Source organism: Carcharhinus amblyrhynchos, chromosome 2 (genome assembly GCF_965287045.1).
Source record: "Carcharhinus amblyrhynchos chromosome 2, sCarAmb.v2.hapA, whole genome shotgun sequence".
NCBI classification, from domain to species: Eukaryota; Metazoa; Chordata; class Chondrichthyes; order Carcharhiniformes; family Carcharhinidae; genus Carcharhinus; species Carcharhinus amblyrhynchos.
Genome location: NC_137325.1, coordinates 77,521,268 through 77,549,257, shown reverse-complemented (window position 1 = coordinate 77,549,257; position 27,990 = coordinate 77,521,268). Strand labels below are relative to the sequence as shown.

General features: G+C 40.7%; 1 protein-coding gene across 1 annotated transcript in view; it reads right to left on the bottom strand.

Annotated features, from left to right (window-relative positions):
• The window catches only part of LOC145355508 (uncharacterized), a 207,281-nt gene extending 181,363 nt beyond the window's left edge, over nt 1–25,918 (bottom strand). The window contains exons 1-8 of the mRNA XM_080207731.1: nt 25,833–25,918; nt 25,204–25,359; nt 23,878–24,428; nt 15,814–15,834; nt 14,632–14,691; nt 8,841–8,894; nt 6,584–6,628; nt 760–786 (exon numbers count right to left, since the gene is read on the bottom strand). Of these exons, the coding sequence (XP_080063857.1) occupies nt 760–786; nt 6,584–6,628; nt 8,841–8,894; nt 14,632–14,691; nt 15,814–15,834; nt 23,878–24,428; nt 25,204–25,359; nt 25,833–25,845 (927 nt within the window). The 5' untranslated portion in view covers nt 25,846–25,918. The remainder of the gene's footprint in view (nt 1–759; nt 787–6,583; nt 6,629–8,840; nt 8,895–14,631; nt 14,692–15,813; nt 15,835–23,877; nt 24,429–25,203; nt 25,360–25,832) is intronic.
• Nucleotides 25,919–27,990: the final 2,072 nt, after the last annotated feature.

Below are 27,990 nucleotides of genomic sequence, written 5' to 3'. Positions count from 1 at the left end.
GGACCCTTCCTGCCTCCAGAGATTCCTGAAAGATCACCACCAATGCCTCCACAATTTCCTCAATAATCTCTTTTAGAATCCTGTGGGGTAGTCCATCCAGTCCAGGTGATTTATCCACATTCTGACTTTTCAGTTTCCCCAGAACCTTCTCCTTAGTGATGGTCACTACACTCACCTATGCCCCCTGATTCTCCTAGAGCTCTGGCATCCCAATAGTGTCTTCCATCGTGAAGACTGATGCAAAATAACTATTCAGTTCCTCTGTCATTTCTTTGTTTATAGATTCAGTTAATTAATAAAAATGTGAAAGGTTTGGCTGAGCTCTCCTAAGTATTAATTTCAAAGAAGTTTAAACTTTTAACTGGGAACTAATCCCTAGTCTGATTTAAGAAGCAAAATTAAAGGAGGTCCTCACCCATAAACACACCAGATTTTGTTGGATTTGGTTGCTTCATAAGAAGTCCTTTGAGAAAGGTTTCTTTTGTAACCAGCATTGATACTCATTTTGCTAATAAACCCACATAAATATGGAATCCGGAAGCAGTACTGTCAAGAAACAATGGATTATTCTTCTCCCATAGATGAACCAGCAAATGAACTGTCTGAGGGTAGTAACTGGGAGAACAGGAACTTTGAGCCAATATCTGTGCTGAGATTAGTTGCTGGAAGTAGTTCAGAATTGTCTGAACTTCTGTTTGACACATATATATTGACAAGCAACATAAAAATATCCATTTAATCAACAGTATTATTCTTTACCTTGTGTCCTTTGAATCCAGCTGTACCCTATTGGAAATATAAGAAGATAAAATGATTTGTGCCATAAAGTTAAAGTTTTTCTTGTAAGAACTAAAATGTACTAAGTATAAATCTGTGGATAATACACCACATTGCTAATTCTCACATTTCAGTTGTGGAGAATAAGAGGGAACGGGGATTTAAGGAAATCCTCAACTGCTCATAATATAGAAGCCCTGCCAAATTTACAGGCAGAGCCATAAATTACTTTCCTCTGATTCTTGGCAGGCAGCCAGACTAAGAAGCTGATGTCAAGTGGGCAATGCTGGATGGGTATAGTCAGGGAATGGACAGGAGGAAGGAGGAAGGGAGAGAGAAATTGTGGAAGATAGATTGTGTGGTGAAAGTGGATAAAACGTTGGGAGACATCATAGGTCAGAGGTCTGGGAGCTAGGTCAGAGGGTTGGTGGGCTTGGAATTGTCAGGTTCTGATGGGGGGCATTGGTGGGGAAGAGGGAAAGAAAGGACTGATTACAGCATTATTCAGTAACAATGAATCACAAAGGAGAATACTTTGAGGAGTCTAGGTGAAACACTTTTTACCCTACCCCACCCCTCCTCTTCTGTACATTCTGAGAGCAGTAAAGTCTCCCCAGAGATTATTGCCTTATGTGTTCTGACCAGTAAAAATGTGCCATAGATCACGATTGTATAAGTCGACCTTTGAAGCTTCCAAAAGTCCCTCCAAAAATGGGATTCCACTTACATGCCATCAGATTTTGTTCAGTTTGGTTGCTTTATAAGAATCCTTTTGAGAAAGGTTTGTTTTGTAACTAGCACTAATACTCATTTTGCTAATAAACCCACTTAAATATGGAATCCAGAAGCAGTATTATCCCCTATGAAAATAAATGTGAACTATCTATACGTGTGAGTAGTCACCATTTTGAAACATGAAAACAAAATGTAACAGTGGTAATGTGCATTAAATTAATATGGTACAATTTATTGAATAAATTAATTCTACAAAGATACCGTTAACCATAATCAAAGCAATTTAAAGCCAGGCTAACTCATTGGTTTCGACACTCAATACAAGGAGTTCATCAAATTTATACTGAGTCACTTGGCAATATCATCATTGTCAGGATCCTACTCTGGATCAAATATGACATTTTTGGTTTCATAATCAATCCTTCACAACAAATCATCTCTCTACTTTTAAGTTGGATATTCTGCATTTTTGAATGATCTAATGACACTGATAACCTCCTACAATTTGATGACAAAACCACACAAAATGTGATGTAGGGCAGTGCATATTTCCATGCTTCATTTTTCTCCATCAACCATCCACCTGTTCCATTCAGTGTAAACACTTTGAATACCCTGTTGAGGCACACATTCAAAGGTTAAATCATGGACTTTAGACCTCCTGGTATAACTTCAATTTGGGTGCTGTTTCTTCGCAGGTGCCTCTTGCTCTCATCAATTATAGGGATCTGAATGCCTCCCACACTAATAAGCAGTGTTCTGTGCATTTTTCTCTGAGTTTCTATCCCACAAATTATCAATTCGCAGTTTCACTCTATTTTCATCTATCCAATCATTGTCAAGAAAATTTACAAAATCTCCTGCGGGATACTTGATTGTCAACATGGTTTTATCTTTTGGAAATTACCACAGGCATTAATTTTGTTCTATCAGTCATACAGGCTTAGTAGCGTTGTAAATCCTGCCTTCTTAGTGAATTTGGTTTTCATTAAAAGTGTTTTGAACCTTTCCACTCCATGATTTGGTTGCTGGGCAAATTGAAATTCAGGGTGTTTCACCCATGTTGCCGATATGACCTATTGGGTACACATGTTCTTACAAAAGTTTGATGATGAATCAATGGAAGCTGGTAATATTGGTGCTCAGATCCTTTGGTCATCTCTGAGTGATCTTGGTTTTCTGCCACAACACTAAACATTCACATTCCATAAAATGGCTACATTAATTAGCTATTGGTTTGAAATCTTTCTGGACTCAGAGTTTGATTTGGCCTATTTAAGTGCATTATATGCGTTCCATTCTGGTGACAATGTAACCAAGGACCTATTCTCTTACTTGCTTCTCAAGATCAGGCAATAAGTGGCTATTACCTGGTCTCATTGTCTTGGGCAACTTCTAGCAGATTCATTTTTCTTCCATTCTTGCACCAGTTTTTCACTAACATGGAATCCATTTGCTGAAGCAGTTATTTCAGGAGTTGGCAAATTTAATGACTTTTAGTTTGAGACCTGCTTCATACCTCATTTGTTTTGTCAGAATACTAATTTCTCTTTGTCATTCATCATGTGCAGTCTGCTCTGTGTGGACACGTCTTGAACTCCGACACATCATTGCAACAAAATAAAAGCAAAATACAGCAGATGCTGGAGTCTGAAACAAAAATAGAAAATGCTGGAAATTCTCAGCAGGTGTGCCAGCATCTGTGGAGAGAGAGTAGAGCCAATGTTTCGAGTCTAGATGATTCAGATGCTGTCTGACCTACTGAGATTTTCCAGCATTTTCTGTTTTCATTGCAACAAAAGATTGCATCACCAGCTTGATCCCTTGTGCCCAGTTATAAGGCACTGGTAAGCAAAAAATGCATTTCTGGGGTGAAAAGTTGAGGTGCTAATGTGAGAGTATAGCATGGCATGGTTGAAAAGGTGCGGAGGAGTCAACTTAAAGCATGAATTTTGGACCAAAGAAAGGAGTTATTCTATACATTTGGTCGACTTATTTGCCATGATCTATGGTAGGTTAGTTTTTCATCTTTCACAAGCAATACCAACATAATTTAGTGTTGACCACTAAAACTAGTATTTTGTGAAATAATGAGACTAAGTAAAACTGATTAAAACATTGTTGAACAGCATGCGACCATTGCAGGTAAAAGAATCAGTAGATGTGGATCTTAACCTGGAATAATCGGAAAGAATTCAATTTTCACTTATTGTTATGTATTTTGGTATTAATTTAGTTGTTCAATATTAGTAACTGCCTACTTTTCTGGTCGTTTGATCTTTGTTTGGTTTGAGCGAGTAATTAGCTAAATAATTATTATGTAGATACTAGTATGATTAATAGAGATTTTTGAAGAAATAAAGAATGTACTGATAATGGAATTACAGTAGGCATTAAATAGAGGGAGTGTTGATAAAATTAAGGTATATAGCATTAAAATGAATTTGACAGTATTAATAGGAAGTTGGTTAAAAGGTAATGGAGGTGATTCTCCCACCCAGCTGCGCTGCTTTTGGAGCGAAGCGGGCTGGCAGACTCAAGTGGAGGCTGTTTCACGGGTTCCCCGCTGGGCTCTACAGCTCCACACGTCTCTCTGGCAGCCGGATTTCTGGTGCGTCAGCTCTGTGCCAAAAATAGGCATGGAGATGCATAGGATAATTTATTCAGCATGACCATATAATTTAAATTAGTGGGCCCAGGACTGAAATCTCTGAGCCTGCTAGCTTCTCTCCCACTACCAGGAGTGTTTCACTCCAGCAGAGTTTAGTATAGATCCACACTTGTGGGGAGCTGGCGGCCTGATCCCATTGGAGTGAAGGGGGGGGTGCCATCAAGGGTCCCCAGAGGGTTAGGTGCTGGGGGGTGTGTCCCCTAGGCATTGCCATCTTGGTAATGCTAGCCTGGGCCCCCAACATTGCCTGGGGCACCTTGGCACTGCCCACTGGGCATCAGGCAGTGCAAAGGGGGTGGGCCTAATGGGAGCAGGGTCTGATGAGGCGGAGACTCTGGGAGCGATCGGTGGAGGTGGTGGGTTCCACTGCCGCGCTGCATTTGGACCAAGTGACAGAGGAACGGCTGGCCATCAGGGTGGGGATTGGGGAGGTGGTCAGCCTGCTTGGGGGGAGGTCAGAGGGCCAGCGATGCGGGCTCATGCGGTTGGTTAGTGATCGAGCTGACCAGTGATCAGGAGGCTGGCAGTGCAGTGCCACTGCACATGCGCCAATTTCAACACTGACAGATCAGCGCATGCGCAGTGGCCCACTCCATGCTATGCTGCCAGCCTCTCCAGCAGGAATAAGCCCTTCCCCCTGAATTTCAGCATTATCCATGCCAGTGCTCTCTGCAGCACATGGAATGTGGGAGATACATTTTGAAAATCCTGCTGAAAAAGCTAACAGGATTTACTCAAGTTTTATGCGAATCTGACACTTTGAATTTGTTTGGGAGAATCGCCCGCAATGAGTTTTGGACTGGAATGATGTTTGCAGCAGAATCCTCCAGGATTCAGGCTTTGGAAATAAAAAAGGAATATAATGTAAAATTGATGTTTGATACAAATATGCAGATTATAATAAGTTACAAGGAAGACTGTAACCAACCTCAGGGGAACCAAGGTAGTTCAGTGGACTGAGCAGTTAAGATATAGAATTATGAAGGGTTGGATTTTGAAAATTATGAATGAGGATCATCCATTAAGGATAAGGGTTCGGCTCTAAGGGCTGAGATGAGGAGAAATGTTTTCATTCATGGGTCATGTGAATTTTTATTTTGAGTATATTCAAGACTGAGATCAACAGATTTTGGGCACTAAGGATGTATCAGCACGGTGGCACAGTGGTTAGCACTGCTGCCTTACAGCGTGAGGGACCTGGGTTCAATTCCCATCTTGGCTCACCGTCTGTGTGAACTTTGCACATCCTCCCTGTGTCTGTATGGGTTTCCTCCAGTTTCCTCCCACACTCCAAAGATGTGTGGGTTAGGTTGATTGGCCATGCTAAATTGACCCTAGTGTCAGGGAGATTAGTAGAGGAAATTCATGGGATTGCAAGAATAGGGCCTGGGTGGGATTGTGGTCGGTGCAGACTTGATGGCTTCCTCCTTCTGCACTGTAGGGATTCTATGATTCATTGGTACAATGAGAAAGCGAACTTGATGGAGATAAGCTGTGATTTAATGAATGATGGAGCAGACTCAAAAGGCTGTATGTTACTCCTACATCTTTCTCTTATGTTCCTGGGTGAAGAAATGTAAACTAAATGTGTTAACAGGAGCAGAAGAGCAGCAAAAACATAGGGTTCAGGTAAGTTGGACAAGCTGGAAATAAATTGTCTTAGATTTCCCAAGTGGGAAGATAGAGTACAAACAGCAAAAAACTAAGGCTGCATTTATAAATAGGACATTTTAATTATAGCCTTCAATGATCAAATTAGGTTAGGGAACATTTAACAGAGGGAAAAATGACAAAAGCAAGATTAATTGCAATATGATAGCTCACCCACACAGCTCTGAATTTCACCTGCTCCAGACAGCTAGGGATTGGTAGATCCAACTTATACTGCCTGCTTTACACTATTCAGGGAATCCAGACTAGTTTTGGTGTTAGTGAAGAGCCAATGGAAAATTGGTTCATTGCTAATTTTTTGAAAGATTAAAGCATGGTTTATAAAATTCTCAGATGGTTTGTCTATAACATTTATATGAAGCTGAAACAGCGCAAAAATGTTTTGTGAGAATGACCTAACACTAGTTGCTTAAATCTGATTTGAGCAACTTTGGGACTTTTGGCTAAGATCAAATGTCAGATCAAGCCCAAGATGGGGTACAATGCCTTTTCTTATATGCTTGGATTTTGTATGTCTCTCCTGTGGGGACCATAAATTGGATTCAATTTGAATTTAGTTTTTGGAGCAAGCAAGGAGTTGGATTCAGGTGTTGTAAAAAAATTTTAAAAATCACACTTGTTACATTAATACAAAACTAAAACAACTTAAGATTGAAATAGTGTGTTCATTATACCTCGAGATATGTGAATCATAAGTTACATTTACCTAGAAGTACTAAGGATACTCACCTTTTCACCAGGAATTCCAGGCTCTCCTTTTAAACCACGTTGTCCCTATAAACAAAAAATCAAAAATAATAATTCACCATATTGCCATGGCTTTCATTGGGTTTTGAATTTGAAATAATGTTTATCGCAAATTAAAATTAAATGATTAAATCTGATTAAATGGTTGGCATTCCAGCTGAAATTTTACTTTGGTAATGGACGCTTGAGCTTTTAACATTTTGAAACATGCCTCTTGACATCTGAGAGAGTCAAAGGGCGGAGTGGTAAATTCATAAATATGGTTTTGTAGCAATTGCTCATATGCAGTTAGTTATTCCATCGGACAGGATTTTACCATACAATTTGGGACCTGCTATATGTATCAAATGGGGGTTGCAAGCCCACACTTACCGACAGCAGAACCGACTTGACAATTTTACAGGAGGAGGCCTCCTAACTGGCTGCCTCTAGGATCACTATTTAATAAAAGGCAGCAGATAGAATGCAGATGCTGCTGGCCCAATCAAAGGGCTGATGTCTAAGAAACTTTAGCAGTCCTACAAGGGCAAGGCATTAAGGATCAAAGATGGCACTGGAGTGAGGTGACTTCTTGTGAGTCATCCACAGAATACCTTCTAATTTCATCTTTCCTCCCCATGTACTCTATGAACAGTATGCTTTGTTTGTATAGCATACAAGAAACAATACTTTTCACTGTATCCCAATACAAGCGACAACATAAGAACATAAGAAATAGGAGCAGGAGTAGGCCATCTAGCCCTTCGAGCCTGCCCCGCCATTCAATAAGATCATGGCTGATCTGTTGTGGCTCAGTTCCACTTTCCCGCCCTCTCCCCATAACCCTTAATCCCCTCTCTTATCAAGAACCCATCAACCCGCTTCTTAAAAATATTTAGCGAGGCAGCCTCCACCACTTCAACGGGCAGAGAATTCCAGAGATTCACCACCCTTTGAGTGAAGAAGTTCCTCCTCAACTCCGTTCTAAACCGCCTCCCCTTTATCTTGAGGCTGTGCCCCCTAGTCCTACAAATCAAATCAAGAGGGCATGACTGAATCAGGCCAGGAAACAAAAGGGCACATCAATACAAAAGCACCCTTGGAGAGGTAAGGAAAAAAATTAAAATCAGTTGAAGCAAGTATGCAGGTCTTTCCAAATGTCCATCCCTAGCTGAAGCCCTCTATGTGGGCTTGGAGCTGCAGGAGGCTGCTTCTTGCATTTTGCCAGCAGGCCATGAAAATAACCCTTATTGTGCCTTTTATTATTTAAATTGGCTGCCCATCTCCATTCAGTAGGCAGTTAATCTCCATCTAGCCAAGCCACTGGGAAAACCTCCTGGTGGTAGGGCTCTTTTACTCCACAGGTGCTTCGGTGCGCCTTGTTGTCCAACAAGGAGCATACACGTGGTGGGTCGTGCGAGGGCTGCTCTTGGATGTTTCGAGAGTAGCCTAGTGCTTCACGTTGTTAGTGTACGCTTAAACTGGACCAGATGCTGGGCAACATGACAGCTCAGTGACTACCACTGTTTGCTGTGCAGATACATGGATTTGGGCCAGTATCTGTGGGAGTTTGTGCATTCTCCCCGTGCTTGCGTGGGTTTTCTCCGGGTACTCCGGTTTCCTCCCACAGCCCAAAGATGTGCTCTTAGGCTGATTGGTGTAACAAATTGTCCCTAAATTAGTCTCCCCTCAACCTGGTTTCCAATGTGGAGTGCCATAAGCGTACACAAGGGTCATGGGTGGAAGAGGGAACTCACAATGTTAAAATGGCGGCGCGGGCTTGTTGGGCCAAAGGGCCTGTTTCCCGTGCTGTGTTGTTCTTTGTTCTCTTTGTTCTTTGTACATCGAGGATCCAACCCAAAATGGGTTCCCTGCTATTTTTGGAAGATTTTCTTTTCACACTCTGGGCTCAGTGAAAATTACAGTGATATGGAGCAAATTAAGGTAGTTTCCATTTCAACAACTGTCAATGATCTAAGAAGCTGACTGTTGAAAAAGAAGTTCAAATAAGAATTCTAAAATATTTCCCTTACACTTTCCTTTTTTAAGGATACAGTTGTAGTTTACTCTTGAAGAAGGTGAGTCAAATTAAGAAATTATTAATCTCCTTGGCATTAAAGGGAGTCCCATTTACATGGGGTATTTTTGGCTTCATTAAGTTCCAATCATTAGACATAAACTGCTAATTATTAGCATTTACTTGACATTTAATAGAAAATTGGAGATGAATTTCATTCTGGATTATGTATCTTTTCAGTACCTGTGCTCCTTTTGCACCATGGCTTCCGTCTTTACCTCGATCCCCTTTTCTCCCCTATATTAATATCCAGATGTTAGTACAATATTTACTAAACAGAAGTTAATTTATAATATTTCAGATAGGTTGCACATGATATTAACTGCTTACCCTGAAATAGGTAAGTTATAACTCCATATTAGGAAAAAAAATCACGAGAATGTGTACCTTCACTTATGTTTAAGAAATATTATGACAAATTTACATTTAGACAGAGCTTTGCAAATTTTGACTTTACCTACTTCAGGGTAGCTAGGCAAGAGAATACAGGTTTATGGTTGTGCAGAGTATTTAAGACATATTTCAGTAAGTATCCTGACACGTAGAGGTTGATCAAAAACTACTGTGAGCCGTCAGGAAGAGTGGGTGATGTACCGGACTGATTTCTGCAAACAACTAGATGCTGTAACAAAAAGAAATTCAAGCTATTATTACAAAGAACAAATTCTGGAAGGATGAGGTCAAATAGGTTGAAGAGCTGCCTTCGCCCAAATCAAGTTTTTGACCTTCCAATTAGATAATCATAACAGTTGAGAAAATATATGTCGAATTTGTATGCTAGTTCAAATTTTCTAATAACTTAAAGGCAATAGGCAGACACTCTGGTCCCAGTAAAAATAAGCACATGATCCAAACTAGTAAGTACAGTGCAATACTAGTTACTGTACTGTACTAGTAAGTAATGTACTAGTAAGTACATTACATCTACTTCAATAAATGACCCATCTTTATCTATCCACAGCTTTGTGATTTTCCTGAGGAATTACTTGATTATGAATGTAAAGAATCTGTATTTTCCACAAGATATTATTCAACTCATTTGTCCCTTTCTCAATCAAATATTATCTCGCAAAATAAAACATTAGACTTTATATGTACTGATATTTCTAATCATGTGACATTGAGATGGCTTGCTTATATTTCTTACGAATACAGAAAAGTTTTATAAAAGAATTGGTTCCAACTGATTTAATACTTGGCTTACCTATGTTGCAATTGAACATAACATAACCTTCCCAGAACATTGATTTCTAATCAGTGCATGATGGAAATATCATGATGCCACACAAGAAACAAAATACATTTCAAAATTATGGGATTGTTACCCACCACCCATGACATGTATATATGTCCACTTGAAACTTAGTCATTTTCCACTGTCTCTGGATTCTCTGGGTGGATGAGGCAAGAAACAAAAGCAGGAAGAATTCATGCACATTGGGATCCTATTATCTGAATAGGAATCTGAAGACATGTTAATTGGGACATAAGCAGAGAAACCACTGTGGCTTTCCTACCAGGATGAAGCAAATTGGCAACTGCTGAAAAAGTCAATGAGTGCTCCTTTGGGGCCCATACGGTAAACCACAGCCTTCCTTGCCAACACCTGCTCCCTGTTAACTTTGGAATCATTGGGATAGTTAGCTTTTAAGCAAAGAAAGCTTGAAAGTTAGAATACTTGGGCCTGGAATTTAAGCTAGTGGGTGCGTTCTTTTCTAATCCTGCCAACCTGAAACCCATTCCAGGTTAAAATTAACCGTTTGGTGTTAGCTACAATGCAAAAGAACTACTCTCTTGTTTTTCAGTTCCATACAATTGAAGTCTCATGCCTCAGTCAGATGGTTATAGGTTCAGAGCCCAATAATCAATGTTCCAATGCAATACTGAAGAAATGCTACGGTTAACTAAGGGAAAATTGTGTTTAATTAACTTGATCGAGTCTTTCGAAGAGGTAACAGAGAAGATTGATGAAGGAATGCATTGAAATGACTTCAAAAGGCATTTGAAACAGTGTGAGTAAAGATATAGCTCATGGAGTAAAAGGAACAGTAGCAACATGGATCCAAATTGGCAGAGAGACAGGAAACAGTGAGTGGTGGTTAACAGTTGTTTCTTGGATTGGAGTAAGGTTTGTAGAGGAGTTCCCCAGAGGTCAGTGTTGGGACCCTTGCTTTTCATGACATTTATATATTTATGATCTAGACCTTGGTGTAAAATTGGGCAGTCTCAAAATTTACAGATGTTACAGATAAAACAAGATTTGGAAACACTGTGAACTGTGGGGTGGGTAGTATAAAATTTCAAACGGACATTGACAAGTTGGTGAAAGTTCAATGCAGAGAAATGCGAAGTGACTGATTTTGGTCAAAATAACATGGAGAGATGATATAAAGTAAAGGGTACAATTCTAAAGGGAGTACAGGAGAAAAGACAATTGTGTATATATGTGCATAATTCATTGAAAGTGGCAGGACAGGTTGAGAGAGTGGTTAATAAAGTATACAGTAAATTAGGTTTTATTAATAAGGTCATAGAACACAAGAACAAGAAGAATGTGTTAAAGTAAAAAAGGAAAATATTGTGGATGCTGGAATTTGAAACAAAAACAGAAGATGCTGGAAAATCTCAGCAGGTCTGACAGGGTCTGTGGAGAGAGAATAGAGCCAATGTTTTGAGTCTGGATGACTCTTCGTCATAGCTGAAGACAAAGAAAATAGAATAAGATTCATACTGTGGCAGGTATAATTGACGTGGATGTCATAACAGAAAGACAAAGGGAAAGTAATGGTGGTGATAAAGGCTGAGAATGGTGCTAATAGCATCCATTAAGAGATCAGAATGTATAAAAGGCAGAACAAAGGTGCAGGGTGTCAACAGGCAACTTGACGCATGTGGCAAATGGCCCTAATGGGGTGGGGGAAGGGGGGAAATAAGATGGAGAGTGAGATTTTCGAAGTGGACAAAAGAAACAATTGAAGAAATTAAAATTAAAATTAATAAGAAGAATGTAAAGTAATAAAAAAGAATTAATGAGATAATAAGAAAGGTTTTGTTGAACTTGACACGAAATCGGCTTCAGCTCAAATATTGTGTCCTGTCCTGGCCACGAACTTTAGGAAGGATTGGAAAGAATGTAGAAAATATTCATGAGGGTGGTTCCAGAAACTTTAGTTCTGAGGTTAGGCTGGAGAAAAGAAGGCTGAGAGAGATTTGTTAGAGGTATTCAAAATCATGAGGGGTCTGAATAGAACAGACCAGAAAAAACTATTCCCACTCGTGAAAGGATTAGGAATGAGAGGACACAGATTTAGAATAATTGACAAAAGAAGAAAAAGCAATATGAGGCAAAGGATTTTCACCTATTGAGTGTTTAATGCCTGGAATGCACTGCCTGGGAGTGTGGTGGAGGTGGGTTCAATTGAGGCATTCAAAAGGGAATTAGATTCCCATCTGCAGAGGAAATATTTGCAAGGTTTTGTGGAGAAAGCAGAAGAATGGAGTAAGCGCATTGTTCATTTGGAGAGCCAGGGCAGACATAATGGGCTACATAGCTTTGTTCTGTGTGGTAACAATTTCTAAGATTCTATAATTTTAGAAAATACAAGCAGAAAAGTAAGGGCAGAGATTTTCCTGGATGAGGTTAATTTGCACACCGTACTGAACAACAGATAGAAATCACAAGAGGGAAAATTTCAAGTTGACGGATGCGAAGGATCTTGGTTGGAAGCTGGAGTGCCAACAAAAGACTCACACTGCCTTCTTTAGGGAAAGCCCATGGCTTTCATGGGATCAGGTCATCTGGGATGGAAAGTCTAGTCCACCGAGAGCTGCTAGCTATATGGAAGCCAGCAGCTCTTTTGCACAGGAGCACCTGTGAAATAGCTGATACGCAAAATACACCCATTGGAGGCCTATGCTCACAGAGTGACCAGGCCTGAGGTAAATAATGGCAGGAAGTGTTTGAGGGGATGATGAGTAGGGGAAAATGTCAATACGAGGATCAGCAGCAAGTGCCGGACATGGCTCCCAGTAGCTCTTCCCCTTCCTGTTGCCAAGTCCCCCGATAAGGTACTGAGTACCCTCAAATAAGGGAACCACCCCCAAACAAGAAACCACAAGCAACCTACACAGGTTTGCATGACATGCTCCACACATGGCAAAGGGAATCCCTCCATGTCATTAATACCAGTGGCAAGAGACACTTAATTAGACAATATCTGCCCACTTACGGGCTCATATTGGGAATCGGATGGGAAGGCCAATGGACATCCTCTCCACCATGGACTTAATTAAAGTGGAGGTGAGAAGGTGACAGGGTCTCCACTTGCCAACATTTTGCCTCATTAAGTACCCCCCTGCCTCCAGACTTACCAAAAGGAAGAGTATAATACACCACCCAATGTTAGCTTCCTTTTGGCATGAATCTGCCCACTAGAATGGGAATAAAGTGACCTGATCATTGAGTGCAAGAAAAGACCACCCCATTGTTGTTGTGGTGGAGGTGGCCCATCGCCAATTAATTGACTTGCCTTGAGTTGAGGCCCCAAGAGTCAACAGAACCCTGATGCCAGCTGATGGGCAGGCAGAAGACGACTCAAAAGTTAACTTCGGCTTTGTTTCTGTGGGGTCAAGAGATGCAGGATTGTGCCTGAAAGCTCCATACAAGCAGATGTGGGACTGCCTCTCCAATACCAATATTTTGGGTGATCCAGAGTCAGTGGGTAGGTGGGTGCTTGATTTCCAAATGGAGTCAAATGTTATTCAGGCCCAGTACTTAAATGGAACTGATCTCATGTGGGGGCATTTATTTGGCTGGCCAGACCATTCTATTAGCCTGCCATCTGAAGTCTGTTCTGTTTGGAGACGCCTCCCTTTTAGTTAACAGGTTGTGTCGGAACACAGCAGTCCTTTTAATAGTCAGTGAAAAACATCTTGAAGTGATCCTCCCTTTCTTTTGTACATTTTTTTTAACACTGAACATTAGTGGATGTATGAAACAGATCATGTATCCTCTCTGGAGACGTAACAAGTGATCAAAATAGCAGATTTATTTTCCTTCTTTTCCTTGAGTTTATATTTTTTGGCTGAGTTTTGTACTCAAAGGAGTTAACATCAGCACTGGGAATGAATTGGAACTTATTGTTGGGCTGGGGTATAAGGAACTTTAATCTGGATATGGCCTATATTATTCATTTGTTTTTTGTTCCGGGGTCTTGGTGCTCTGGATTTATTGCTTACCCTTGGATTCCCTGAAAAAGTCATAGTGATTTTTTTCCTTAAATCATTCCGTCTCCATGATGATGGCTCATGATTTGTAAAGAAGACCATGATAAAACTAGAAACATTTCATTAATGCTAACAAGCACTTCTCTCCCATAACAGAAAGTATTGATGCAGACAACAGTAGAGCCTTCAGAAGACCTGATTCGTTTTGAACCCACTCTCATACTTTTCCGGAGTTAGCATGAAAAAAACCTCCCGACAATGTTTGCAGCATTTCACAATCAGATGCAGATGTCACTGTTGAGTTATCTAGCCACATTCACATTGTATTCAGCCAAAACTGATTTGTTTCAGTGTAAGAATGGTAGAATAACTGTATTTTTATTTTAGCCAAATTCCTCCATTTGTTTTTGAAAATCCCTTCCTCTCCTGTGCAAATTCCATTGGTTTTCAGTATTTAGCCACAAGGTTGAAATATTGATTGGTGCTAAGGTTAAATTGGCCTGATATCAACGTTTTAGGAACTTTTATTTTGATTGTGATTTCACATGTTGAAGAACAGCTGAGTTTTCTTTTCATAAAAGGTGCAGCTGGAGTACTCATAGGCTCCTTGTGCTACCATTTGGTGTTGGTCAGAAAAGAGAATTAATGAACAGCAATTCAACAGCAATCAACATCTGTTCATTTAAGTGTAATCTGGCGCCATGCATCAGAAGTTAAATTCAGTAGCAAAGATTTTGACAATACTTACAGGAGCTCCAGTCTCTCCTTTCTCCCCTTTTTCACAGGTACATGCCTTAGGTTTAGGGCACTGTGTAGAAGTAAAAATGATACACATGTCAATTGTAACTTAGATTTTTTTTCCATAAGATCATGTCCTGAGTGCTGAATGAATGTGAAAACAGGAATGAATGGCACTATTTTTCTCAGCAAGCTGCACTCTTATGGCACTTAGTAGAAAAGAAATGCCAGGATGCAATTCACGCCAACAGGAGGGATGGAGCCTAAGCTTGCCCATAAAGCCGGCAGCTGAGCACTTGGGTCACCATTGCACAGAAGCCTGATTTCCCATTGTACTGGGGGATCTCCTGCCACCCCACCACCACATAGTCATCAGGACACGCTCACCTCACTGATCACCCCATGTGCTGGTCTTCACTCCCCCCACCCACTTCACGGATCAGACCCCACCTCCTACCAATCATCTCTGTGCCAGGGTTTACCTACCCCCTCCCACTTTCTGCCCCACAGACATCACCAACCACCCCCCCGCCACATAGATCGCCCCCGTCTGCAAAGTTACCTCCTCCCCATTCCTGTGGAGCTCCCATTTCCCCACCCCCACTGTCACAGCTCCACCCCTACAGGTTCTGTCATCACTCAGGCCCCACCCCTGGCACTGTCCCTGGTGCAGTTATGGTGCCTGGTGGGCAGTGGCAGATTAGCACGTGGGCAGTGCCAAGATGCCAGGTGGATACTGCTGGATATCACTGCCCCATTGGCACTGCAAGTTCTGCCCCCAATCACCCAGGGATTTCAAGGCCTCTGCTTCCCCCTGGTGAGGCCATCATGTCTGGTCTCTGCTGATGGAGACTAGCTGTGATTCTTGTCAGTGAGAACTTCAACCAGCAAGCTGATTAAGGTAAGTGAGTCCAGATGACAGCATCCAGGACTTGTTAGTGACAGTCTAAGCATATCATTAATATTCAAATTGACTTTGCGCCCAGGAAGAGTGCAAAGCCAATTTTGCTGACAGAACAGGGCTGGTATGATCGGGGTAGGTAAGAACTCAGGTGCCTCTCACCCAATCTTACCACCTCACCTCACTGAGATCATAAGATTGTGCCCTTAATGTCTTAAAGTTTCAATGATCCAATGTCATGTGAGCATGAGCCTTGAGATAGGGAAATAGTAAAACTGATAAAGGGCTTACCGCTTGATTGGCAACTTCGAGCTAAAGGAAAAGGGAAACAATATATAGAATTCATTGGTTACTGTATGCAATGTACATAATTCTCCAAAATATGTAATGTCAAGTAATTCAAGTCATCATACAACTACAAATTAGAGATAATGTTTGGCAGTTTTATATGCATAATCAACTTTTAGATTAACTCTGCTTAATGCTCTGTAAATGAATAGTCATTTGGTTGTATGGAACATTTTCTTAAAGCTTTTCATCCTGCATTTACCTGAACAATAGCGAGAATATCAATGTTAGGGTGCTGATTGGGTGGCCAAGTGGATTCTGATTGGTAGAAGCCTTCTCATACAGTATAAAGTTGTTGTTTTCCCTGACATTGGTATTCTTACAATTGTCCAGAGAAATGCAAGACAAAAACTTTCCACAAATGTCTTTTTTCACGCATAATCAAGTGTTGTAAATGGTGAAGATTTAAGTGCATGGAGCAAGACCTGAACAACAGTCAGGCTCAGATTGATATGTAGCAAGTAACATATGTGTCACACAAGTGCAAGAAATCACCAACTCCAACAAAAGACTGTAAAAGCTCATGCTGCAAAGAGTTGCAAGAGGCTAAATGTATTATCACATTAGTATTGTTCTGAAAGGATATTAGGAAGCTAAAACTTGAGTAAAGTAGCTCAGAAATCAGACAATGAGCGGGAATGAGAATTGGAAAACCCAAACCTACAGTACTTGGTGTGTCTGATTAAAGCCATTGCCTATTTTAGTCATTACCTTTTTGTTTCAATTACTTCCTTACTGATATATTTTTCCCGTTCTGATGAACAAATCTTACCTGAAATGTTAGTCTGACTTGTCTTTTTGAAAATATTCATGGTTTTACAGTGGAAATAACAAATGACATGCCAAAAATGATGACAAGAAGCCTAGAAACGATCATTATCATTAAAGAAGTAGTGTCAGACAAGCTAATGGGGCTAAAGATAGACAAGTCTCCTGGCCCTGATGGAATGCATCTCAGGGTACTAAAAGAAATAGCGGGGAAATAGCAAATGCACTAATGGTAATTTACCAAAATTCGCTGGACTCTGGGGTGGTTCCCGTAGATTGGAAAACAGCAAATGTGATGCTACTGTTTAAAAAAGGAGGTAGACAAAAGGGGGATAACTATTGGCTGGCTAGCTTAACTTCTGTAGTGGGGAAAATGCTTGAATCTATCATCAAGGAAGAAAAAGCGAGATATCTGGATAGAAATTGTCCCATGGGGAAGACACAGCATTGGTTCATGAAGGCTGGTCATGTTTAACTAATTTACTGGAATTCTTTGAGTACATTGCGAGTGCGGTGGATAATGGGGGTCCGGTGAATGTGGTGTATCTGAATTTCCAGAAGGTATTTGACAAGGTGCTGTACCAAAGATTGCTGCATAAGATAAAGGTGCACAGTGTTACAGGTAATGTACTGAGGGAGAGATGCCAGCGTTGGACTGGTGTGGGCATAGTAAGAAGCCTCACAGCACCAGGTTCATCACTAACCTGATGAAGGAGCAGTGCTCCAAAAGCTTGTGATTCCAAATAAATCTGTTAGATTTTAACCTGGTGTTGTGAGACTTCTTATTGGATAATGTATTAGCAGGGATAGAGTTAGTTAACTAACAGAAAGCAAAGAGTGCAATAAATGGATATGTTTTTAGATGGCGATCAGTGACTAGTGGTGTGCCTCAGGGTTCAGTGTTGGGACTGTGATTATTTACAATTTTCATAGATGATTTGGAGTTGAGGACCAAGTGAAGTGAGTCAAAGTTCGCAGATGACACAAAGATGAGTGGTGCAGCAAAGTGTGCAGAGAACACTGAAAATTTGCAAAGAGCTATAGATAGTTTAAATGAGTGGTCGAGGGTCTGGCAGATGGAGTATAATGTTGGCACATGTGAGGTCATCCATTTTGGTAGGAATAATAGCAAAATTGACTATTATTTAAATGGTAAAAAATTGCAGCATGCTGTGCAGAGGACCTTGGCTGTCCTTGTGCATGAATTGCAAAAAGTTGGTTGCAGGTGCAGCAGGTAATTAAGAAGACAAATGGAATTTTGTCCTCCATTGCGAGAGGGATGGAGTTGAAAAACAGGAAGATAATGTTGTAGCTGTGTAAGGTGCTGATGAGGCCACACCTGCAATACTGTGTACAGTTTTGGTCTCCTTACTTGAGAAAGGATACTGGCACTGGAGGGGGGTACAGGGGAGATTCACTAGGTTGATTTCGGAGTTGAGAATGTTGGTTTGTGAGGAGAGACTGAATAGACTGAGACTATACTCATTGGAATTCAGAAGAATGAGGGGGGATCTTATAGAATCATATCCCATTATAAAGGGAATAGATAAGGTAAAAGCAGACAGGTTATTTCCAGGGGCAGATGAAACTAGAACAAGGGGGCATAAGAACATAAGAAATAGGAGCAGGAGTAGGCCATCTAGCCCTTCGAGCCTGCCCCGCCATTCAATAAGATCATGGCTGATCTGTCGTGGCTCAGTTCCACATTCCCGCCCTCTCCCCATAACCCTTAATCCCCTCTCTTATCAAAAACCCATCAACCCGTGTCTTAAAAATATTTAGCGAGGTAGCCTCCACCGCTTCAACGGGCAGAGAATTCCAGAGATTCACCACCCTTTGAGTGAAGAAGTTCCTCCTCAACTCCGTTCTAAACCGCCCCCCCTTTATCTTGAGGCTGTGCCCCCTAGTCCTACTATCCTTTCTGAGCGGGAAGAGTCTCTCCACCTCTATCCTATCCATCCCATTCATCATCTTATACGTCTCAATGAGATCTCCCCTCATTCTTCTAAACTCTAACGAGTACAAGCCTAGTTTATTCAGCCTCTCCTCATAGCTCAACCCCCTCAACTCCGGCATCAGCCTAGTAAACCTCCTCTGCACTTCCTCCAAGGCCAAAATATCCTTGCGTAAGTACGGCGCCCAAAACTGCACACAGTACTCCAGCTGCGGCCTCACCAATGCCCTATACAGCTGCAGCAAGACCTCCCCACTTTTATATTCAATCCCCCTCGCTATGAAGGCCAGCATCCAAATAAGGGGGGGGCAGCTTTTAGGACTGAGTTGAGGAAGAACTTCTTCACCCAAAGGCTTGTGAGTTTGTGGAATTCCCTGCCCAGTGAAGCAGGTTTTTAAGGCAAAGAGAGATAGATTTTTGAACAGTAAAGGAATTAAGGGTTATGGTGAGCAGGCAGGTAAATGGAGCTGAATCCACAAAAAGATCAGCTATAATCTTATTGAATGGTGAAGCAGGCTCAAGGGACTAGAAGGCCCTCCTGCTCCTAATTCTTACGTTCTAATTTTTTTTTCATTTGTATGTTTAATTTAAATTAAATCAAGCAAAAAAATTGGTAAAAACGAGCAAATAATTTGGGTGATTAAGAGATGTGAGATAATAGGATACATTACTATGTGGGATATATTTACTACCATTTGCTAGCGTTAGTGAAAAGTGATTTATCCACTTCATACTTCATGTACAGAGAAAAATGTACTCTAATGTAGTTCCAAATAAGGAAAGCAAGCAATGAATAACAAATAGTTGAATAAGAATAAGATACTGAGGAGTATGGTGAATTGTTTTTTATATTAATGCCTGGAATAAGAGGAATAAAGTGTTGGAATTATACTAAGTGATTTTAGAAATGATTACATAGTAATTATTACCATTTGAGAACCAAAGCTGCAATCATTTTTTTATACTTTCACAGGATAGGGTATTGCTGGCTAGGCCAACATTATTGCCTATCCTTAAATACCCTTGAAAAGATGGCGATGCATTCTTGAGTCACTGCAGGTCATGTGGTGTTGGAACACTCAGCACTGTTACAAAAGGAGTTCCAGGAGTTTGACCCAGTGACAGTGAAGGAAAGACAATCTAGTTCCAAGTCAGGATCATGCGGACCTTGGAAGGTGAACTTGCAGGGGGTGGTGTTCCCATGGATCTATTGCCCTATTCTTCAAGGTGGTGGAAGTCACATTTTTGTAAGATGTTATTGATGGAGCCTTAGTGAGTTGCTGCAGTGCATCATGTAGATGGTACAACTGCTGCCATTGTGCAACAGTGGTGGAGGGAATGAACGTTGAAGGTAGTGGATGGGCTGCCAATCAAGCAAGCTATTTTATCCTGCATGGTGTCAAGCTTCTGGAGTTTGCTGTTGGAGCTGATCCAACCAAACAATTGGAGAGTGAAAGTATTCCATCATATTCCTGAATTGTGCCTTGTATATGTTGAACAAGCTTTGGAGACTCAAGAGATTAGTTACTTTTCGCATAATGTCTAGCCTCTGGCTTTTTTTAGCCACAGTACTTATATAAGAAATAGGAGCAGGAGTAGGCCATCTAGCCCTTCGAGCCTGCCCCTATTATGTTGAAAGTGGATGATTCAGCGATATTAATGCCATTAGAAGTCAAGGGGAGATGGTTAGATTCTTTCTTATCGGAGATAAGAAATTCTCTCACAAATATGGTTCAAATGTTACTTATAGCTTATCAACCCAAGCCTGAATTTTGTCCAGGCTTTGCAACGTATGGACACAGACTGCTATAGTATGTGAGGCGTTGCAAATGGTGCTGAACGTTGTGCAATCATCAGTAAACACCCGACTTCTGACCATATGATGGAAGGAAGTTCATTGATAAAACAGCAGAAGATGGTTGAGCCTAGGACACTCCCCTGAGGAACTCCTGCAATGATATTACAGGAGTTAGCTGCTTGATCTCCAATAACAATCATCTTCCTTTGTGTTAGATATGACTCCAAACAGTGGAGAGCTTTGCCCCAGATCTCCATTGACTTCAGTTTTGCTTGCCTCATTGATGCCATGCTCAGTAAAATGTGGCTCTGATCTCAAGGAAATGTGTGGCCCTTATGGAACTCAAATTGAACACCAGTAAGCAGGTTATTGCTGTGTAGGTGACACTTGACAGCACTGTAGATGATACCTTCTATCCCTTTGATGGTGATTGAAATTGAATGATAATTGGCTGGGTTGGAAATAGCTAAAAAAAACTTAGCCATCTGTTTATGCAATCTCAATGGTCTTCATTTTCTGTGATCTGGAATGGTTCCTTATGATAGCTGTGACCATTATGAATGCTCGGCTGAGTTTCAAAAAAGTCCAGAATCACCTATCTCAACAGTTAGCTGTAAAGACATTTTGATTGCCAGTTTTGAAGAGTTTATTAAAGGGTTAGCTGTCTTCGAGGTAGTTAGGGAAACAGATGTTTGTTTATTTTTACTGCACATTGGTCACTTGGAAAGATTGAATATGTTTGGAATGACTTTTGGAGAACAGCTTTTTTATTATAGTGTGTTTGAATGAAATGAGATTGTCAGGAGTTTATTTGGATTAAATGTCCATTTTAAAGATACCCTGAGGTCCGCCTATAGTTGATACTAGGTAAGTGGCTATGAAGAATACATGGGGAATATGGTGGGGGCATGAGAGGTATGATAAAGTATGGGAGATTAAAAGGGGCATTGGTGCATGAGCAGTTTGAGGAGGCATAAGGATATGAAGTGGAATGGGGGGAAGAGTGAGGGCTGGGGGCTTGCAATTCATCAATAAAACATGACTAAAGTCCCAGTAAATTGAGATGGTCATTCTGCCAGACTGCCAAAGTATCCAACTAATTTCTCACCCTTGCTAATTCCAGCAGAATAATAGGACAGGCTGGGACTCCTTAAAAGGGTTGGGATGTTTCCCAATTTGACCTTCCCATCCCTTTCACAAAATCTGGCCCATCGACCTTGTGTTAACCTAGCAACAGACAGGCAAGGGTCTGGTATGGAAATTAAAACATAAAAACCAGGTGTTTTCACACAACTTGGCACAGACGCAGCCAATGCCACTGTCTTCTCTTTTCTCATCCACCCCACAACCTCAATCTTTCTTTTTTGGCACCTGACCCCTGACTCTCACCAACACCACTGTATCAAAGGCTCCCTGTCTGCGTCCGCCTGCTCCTGATTTTCCTTTCTAGCAATCAGTCATCCTGTTAATTTGGCTGTGTGCAGGGTGGAGAAGAGAAGAGAAATATTTTAAAGTTCTTACATTGAAAACAAGAAAACACATTCCCAGCCTTGCCAAGATCTCCCTGCTGTATCACTCTCTGCACTCTTGCTAGTAAATATAAAAGCCATTATTTCTGGAAAGTGCAGGTTAATAAAAACATAAAAGGAATTTTAGGCATCATGAGAAGGAGCATAGAAAACAAGCATAAAAAAGTAGTAATAAGTTTATACCAACTATTAGTTAGGTCAGTGAGAATATCGTGCATATTTTGAAGATTCAATTATAGAAAGGATATTAAAGTCACAGAGAATATATAGTACAGATTTACCAGGATGATGCCAGGATTGGGAAATTATAATTGTGATGAGAGATTGAGGCACTTGGGACTATTCCCATAATATTGATAAAGCTAAGCTGAAATATAATAAAGGTTTTTAAACTTTGGAAGCTTTTGTTCTCTTGGCAACTAGATCCTGCATTTCCTAACCCACAGACTGCAATCAGTAAAGATAGGCAACAACACCTCCTCTATGATCATCCTCAGCACTGGCGCCCACAAGGCTGTTCTCAGCCCCTACTATACTCCTTATATACCTATGACTGTGTGGCCAAATTCCCCTCCAACTCGATTTTCAAGTTTGCTGACGACACCATCATAGTGGGTCAGATCTCAAACAATGATAAGACAGAGTACAGGAATGAGATAGAGAATCTGGTGAATTGGTGAGGTGACAATAATCTCTCCCTCAATGTCAACAAAATGAAGGAGATTGTCATCAACTTCAGGAAGCATAGGAGAGAATATGTCTCTGTCTACATCAACGAGGATGAAGTAGAAAGGGTTGAGGGCTTCAAGTTTTTAGATGCCCAGATCACCAACAACTGTCCTGGACCTCCCATGCTGACACTCTAGTTAAGAAAGCCCTCTACTTTCCCAGAAGACCAAGGAAATTTGGCATGTCAACTACGACTTTCACTAACTTTTACAGATGCATCATAGAAAGCATTCTTTCTAGTTGTATCACAGCTTGGTATGGCTCCTGCTCTGCCCAAGACCACAAGGAACTACAAGAGGTCATGAATGTAGCCCAATCCATCATGCAAACCAGCCTCCCATCCATTGACTCTATCCACACTTCCCTCTGCCTCAGCAAAACAGCCAGCATAATGAAGGATCCCATGCACCCTGGTCATTCTCTCTTCCACCTTCTTCCATCAGGAAAAAGATACAGAAGTCTGAGGCAATGTACCAACTGACTCAAGAACTGCTTCTTCCCTGCTGCCATCAGACTTTTGAATGGACCTACCTCACATTAAGTGGATCTTTCTCTATACTCTAGCTATAATCATAACAATTCATTCTGCACTCTCTAGTTTCCTTCTCTATGAACGGTATGCTTTGTCTGTATAGCATGCAAGAAACAATACTCTTTACTGTAAGCTAATAAATGTGAATAATACATTAAATAAAATTGAATCAAATATTAGAAAGGACTTCTTCAGACTGGAGATTCAGCAGTGAGAGATCATTGCTTTAAAACTGCCATTAAGAGAGTGAGAGATGAGGTTAGGAGAAATGCTTGTACATGGCAGATTGTTGGAACATGAATGGCTTTCCATGGGGAATGGTTGAGGCAGGGGCCACTTTGTCTTTTAAGGGATAATTGCAGGAACATTTGAAGTAGATACAAAGCTGTGAGCATGGAGTGGAGTAACAAAATGAGTTCTGTATAGCTCTTGCAAACAGGGAAGACACGTTTTTTGAGTGAAGTGACAGATTTTGCTGTAAACATCTATTGTCCTATGACATTCTGCTACAGAAAGTAGCAGAGATTAAATGCAGCGTAAATGCCTAGCATTAAAGGCATCAGATTCCTACATGGGAAATGCATGGGTTTGTACATCCAATAGACATTGCCATTAGTATTCATGCAATACAATTCTTACAGTCCAGTTCCAAATAAAAGTACTGGCAGTGCAAATTAGAACTAAGATTTCTACATACCACTTCATGGAGAATGTTGTATGTGAGATTAGTATCTGTTATGCTGTGGACAAATTGTGAAGATGGAATGCTTGCCACAGCTGACAGTTCTGCGGTAATGTGTGAAAGTCCAACAGAAAACAAGAAAATGCCATATTCCTTAGCATTGGCTGCAACATCTCGAAGATTTGGATTGCGGGGATGATTCACCCCATCTGTCATTAAAATGGCTATCTTCACACTGTTCTGCTTCGCCTCAGTCTGGAAGAGTTGAGTAGCATTTCCTATCGCATAGGAAGTGTAGGTGCCATGTCCTATGTAATTCATGGATTGTACTCGATTCTTGAACAGATCAAATCCTTGCCAGTCCCGGAAAGTGTGGCCCATTTTGACAGAGCTACTGTACTGTAAAACAGCCATTCTCCAATCTAGATCCTGTTTTTCTGTCTGCTCAGACTGCAAAGCTCTTTCAGCGAATTCAATTACAAATCGTTTCTCTTTATCAAACAAAAAGTTCTTGGCACTTTCTGAGCTGTCCAAGATGAAAGCAACTTCTATGATGCAGTTGGGATCTGATAACACAAAATACTCGTATGAATGAACATCATTATTCATCCTTTCACATGACTATCAAAATTCATTTTTTTGTGTTAAATTTGCTATTTGACGTTTTTCAGAATGTGCAATTGTTTAAGTGGCCCTGCTGCCCGATTTTCTCTGTAATTTAAAACTCAATTTCATCCTTTGGATGTCCAGGTCATCAGGTTTTGTACATTTTTATTGACTGGAGATTGAAAAGGCTGATGCAATAAATATAAACATAAACATAAATACCACTGTTGGAGACTATATATGTTAACACATTATAGAAACATCGCAGAATTATTTTGGTGCAAATGCCGCGCTCACCAAGCCTGCTGTTTCGTTACAGCCCTTTCACTCTTCACGTTAATGGGTATGCAAGACCTATTCTGAACTGATTCAGGTTAACTCCGTTCAGAAAAACTTCGCAGTAATTAATTTTACAGATGTGTATCCATTGATTCAAGCAGTTCTCTAACATAAATACAGTGACTTTTTGGCACCCTAAACTAATAACCTTCAAACATTTTCCTGATAATAAAGAACAAATCCGTATTTAGATCTCCGCCAGAAATTCCCAAAGTACTTCACAATCAATGATGTGGTTTTGAAACATGGACACTGTTCCAACCTCAAAAACGCTTACATTCCTAATCTCTCCTATCGTCGCTTGAGGTGGAAACAAATTTTATTAAGGAAAAGAAATGGTAAACACTCTCAAACCAACAAGAGGCTAACATAAAAACTTGGACAATTTTGCCATACTTGGAGCCTCGTTCAGTTGTTGGATAAGTGAACCGTGTTTTCTGTCCTTCTTTCTACCAATATTACGGCTGCGACTCTCAGTTGTCGCCAGGATCACAAATACAAGAAAAGCGACCAGTCTGACAATTCCAGCTGTCATCTTCTCAGCGCCGTCACCTATTAACGAGCAAACAGAAAGCCGTGAGCACACTTGTGTCAAAAGTTTCGATTCACACTCAGATCTGCAGCACTTTAGCTTTGTCCCTTTGGCAGAAAAATTCATCGAACGGATCAAGCTTCATTATTTGTTTCTACTAAGCAACTGATATCCAGTAGGTCGAAGTGTTTTTTTCACTTTTCAAAGTTGTCACATTAACCATTCATACTTTCACCAGCAAGTATCCTTGTTAAACATCTAACATCATCTGTCAGCTTCAGAAAAGTGTATGAGAACTCCCAGCCCACCCTGTAAAAAAAACTCGTGCAATGACAGCTTATTAATAAAACTAATATTTACAATGCTACAAATCTCTGTCTTGGGCAGCTTTTAATCAAAGGAGATGGGGAAACAAGCTTACACGAGGTGATATTTTAATAGTATCCTGAAACAAAGATATTAAAATCGAAAGCGCATATGAACACCATCTTACTCCGAAATAACATTCAACGAGAAATTCCGAGTTCCTTTCTCTAGATGTCAAACTCCATTCCGGAGTCCCCGCAGTTCTGCAGTGAGAGCTGAGGCGCCCGGGCGTTTAGCACAAATTAAAACTTCTCGTGAATATCACCAACCACCACAAGGCGGAGGGAGGGAAATACTTTTAAAGCCTCGGTTTTGTTTTCGAGTTACGATGCACACCATCAAATAACGGATTTGGAATTGTACTGATAGTTGTTGGAATTACAGCTAGTGGGTTAAACAAGCATTGACACGTACGTACAGTGTTCTGCTGGCGTCAAAATATCGGGTCTATGCAAGTAGGATATTCATTCTGCTCGTGGGATAATACGTTATTGGCGCCTGGTCCAGAACTGCACTGTGCGCTTCAGAGGAAGAGTATGTTTGTTTAATATTCTTCCACTTTTATACTGCTGTCTCTGTAAAAAACATCAAGAAGTTATACTTTGTTGAGTGAGGTGTAAAAATACGATACTTTAGACATCCGGCAGCCATGAACAGTATTGTACAAATGCCAATCTGTCTTATTTTCTAACTGGGATCTCAACGGAGTGTTAATGACTGCTAAACGACTTCACTGACTCTGAAATGCTAATTTTATGTTCGTAGAAAGGATCCATACCATTTATGAGTAGTAACATATTTCCTGTGCCTCATAATAAATCAGAGCAAAATTGCTTCATAATAAGAACATTTATATTATGTAAGTGATAACAATTAGGACCACTGATTTACTGTGACTGAATAAATCAACTTTTATTTTTATTAAATAATTCTGGGACTTCAACAAATGTGTTTTAGATCTAATTCCATGACTATACTCATGGAAACTATAGAAGTGAAGAATGGCTACAGTGTAACATATAGCAGGATCTAAAGAAGACTATCCCATCGGTACAATTGACAGAGTGCAGCTGGCTGACCCTTGAAATTAGGTCCGCTGCATAAACTCAGACTGTACAATTTACATCCACCTTAAAATTACACTTTTGGCCTTAATATTATGAAATCCAATTGTAGGCTTTTGATAAAGCTTTCATGTACAGCTTTAACAATGGAGTTAAAGAAAATACAATGATAGATATAATCACATCACAAAATGTATGTATTCCTCATTTTGTTTAAACCTTTACCTTGTGTGTTAAATATTTTAGTTACTTTTTTATTCATTCATGGGATGTGGCTAGGCAGCATTTGTTGCTCATCCCTAATTGTCTTTGAGAAGGCAGTGGTGAGTTGCCTTCTCTTGAATACTGCAGTTCATGTGGTGTTGGTACCCCACAATGTTGTTAGGGAGGGAGTTCCAGGACTTTGACGCAGCAACAGTGAAGGAATAGCAGTATATTTTCAAATCAGGATGGTGAGCGGCTTAGAGGAGAACCTGCAGGTGCTGGTATTCCTGAGTACCTGCTGCTCTTGTCCTTTTAGATAATAGTGGTCATGGGTTTGGGATATGCTATCTAAGATGCCTTGTGCCATCTTGTAGTTGGTACAAACTACAACCACTATGCATCAGTGGTGGAGGGAGTGAATGCTTGTAGATGGGATGTCAATCAAGCAGGCTGCTAGTCCTTGATGGCGTCAAACATCAAGAGTGTTTTTAGAGCTTCAGTCTTTCAAGTAAGTGGAGAGTAGTTCATCGCACATCTGACCTGAGCCTTGTAGATGGTGGACAGAATTTGATGAGTCAGGAAGTGAGTTACTAGCCTCTGACTTGCTCTTGTAGCCACAGAATTTATATGGCTAGTCCAGTTCAATAGTAATGTCTAAGATGTTGATAGTGTGTGATTCAGTGATAGTTATGCCAGTGAATGTCAATGGGTGATGGTGTAAATAGGACTGTAGTTAGGGCTTTAAACTAATTAGGCGGGGGGGAGGGTGCGAGGGTAGGTGACATTACGGGGTCTAGAGTAAAGGAGAGGGTGCAGGTAAGGGAGGAGGCCAAGGATGTCCCAATAATAAAAGGAGTAGGGGGTGTGAGTATGGTTGGTGGCGTTCTGGCAAATAGGGTACAGGTGAAGGCTGGGATGAAGGCACTTTATCTGAATGCACGAAGCATTCGGAATAAAGTGGATGAGCTGGTGGCGCAGATTGGCACAAATGGATATGATCTGGTGGCCATTACAGAG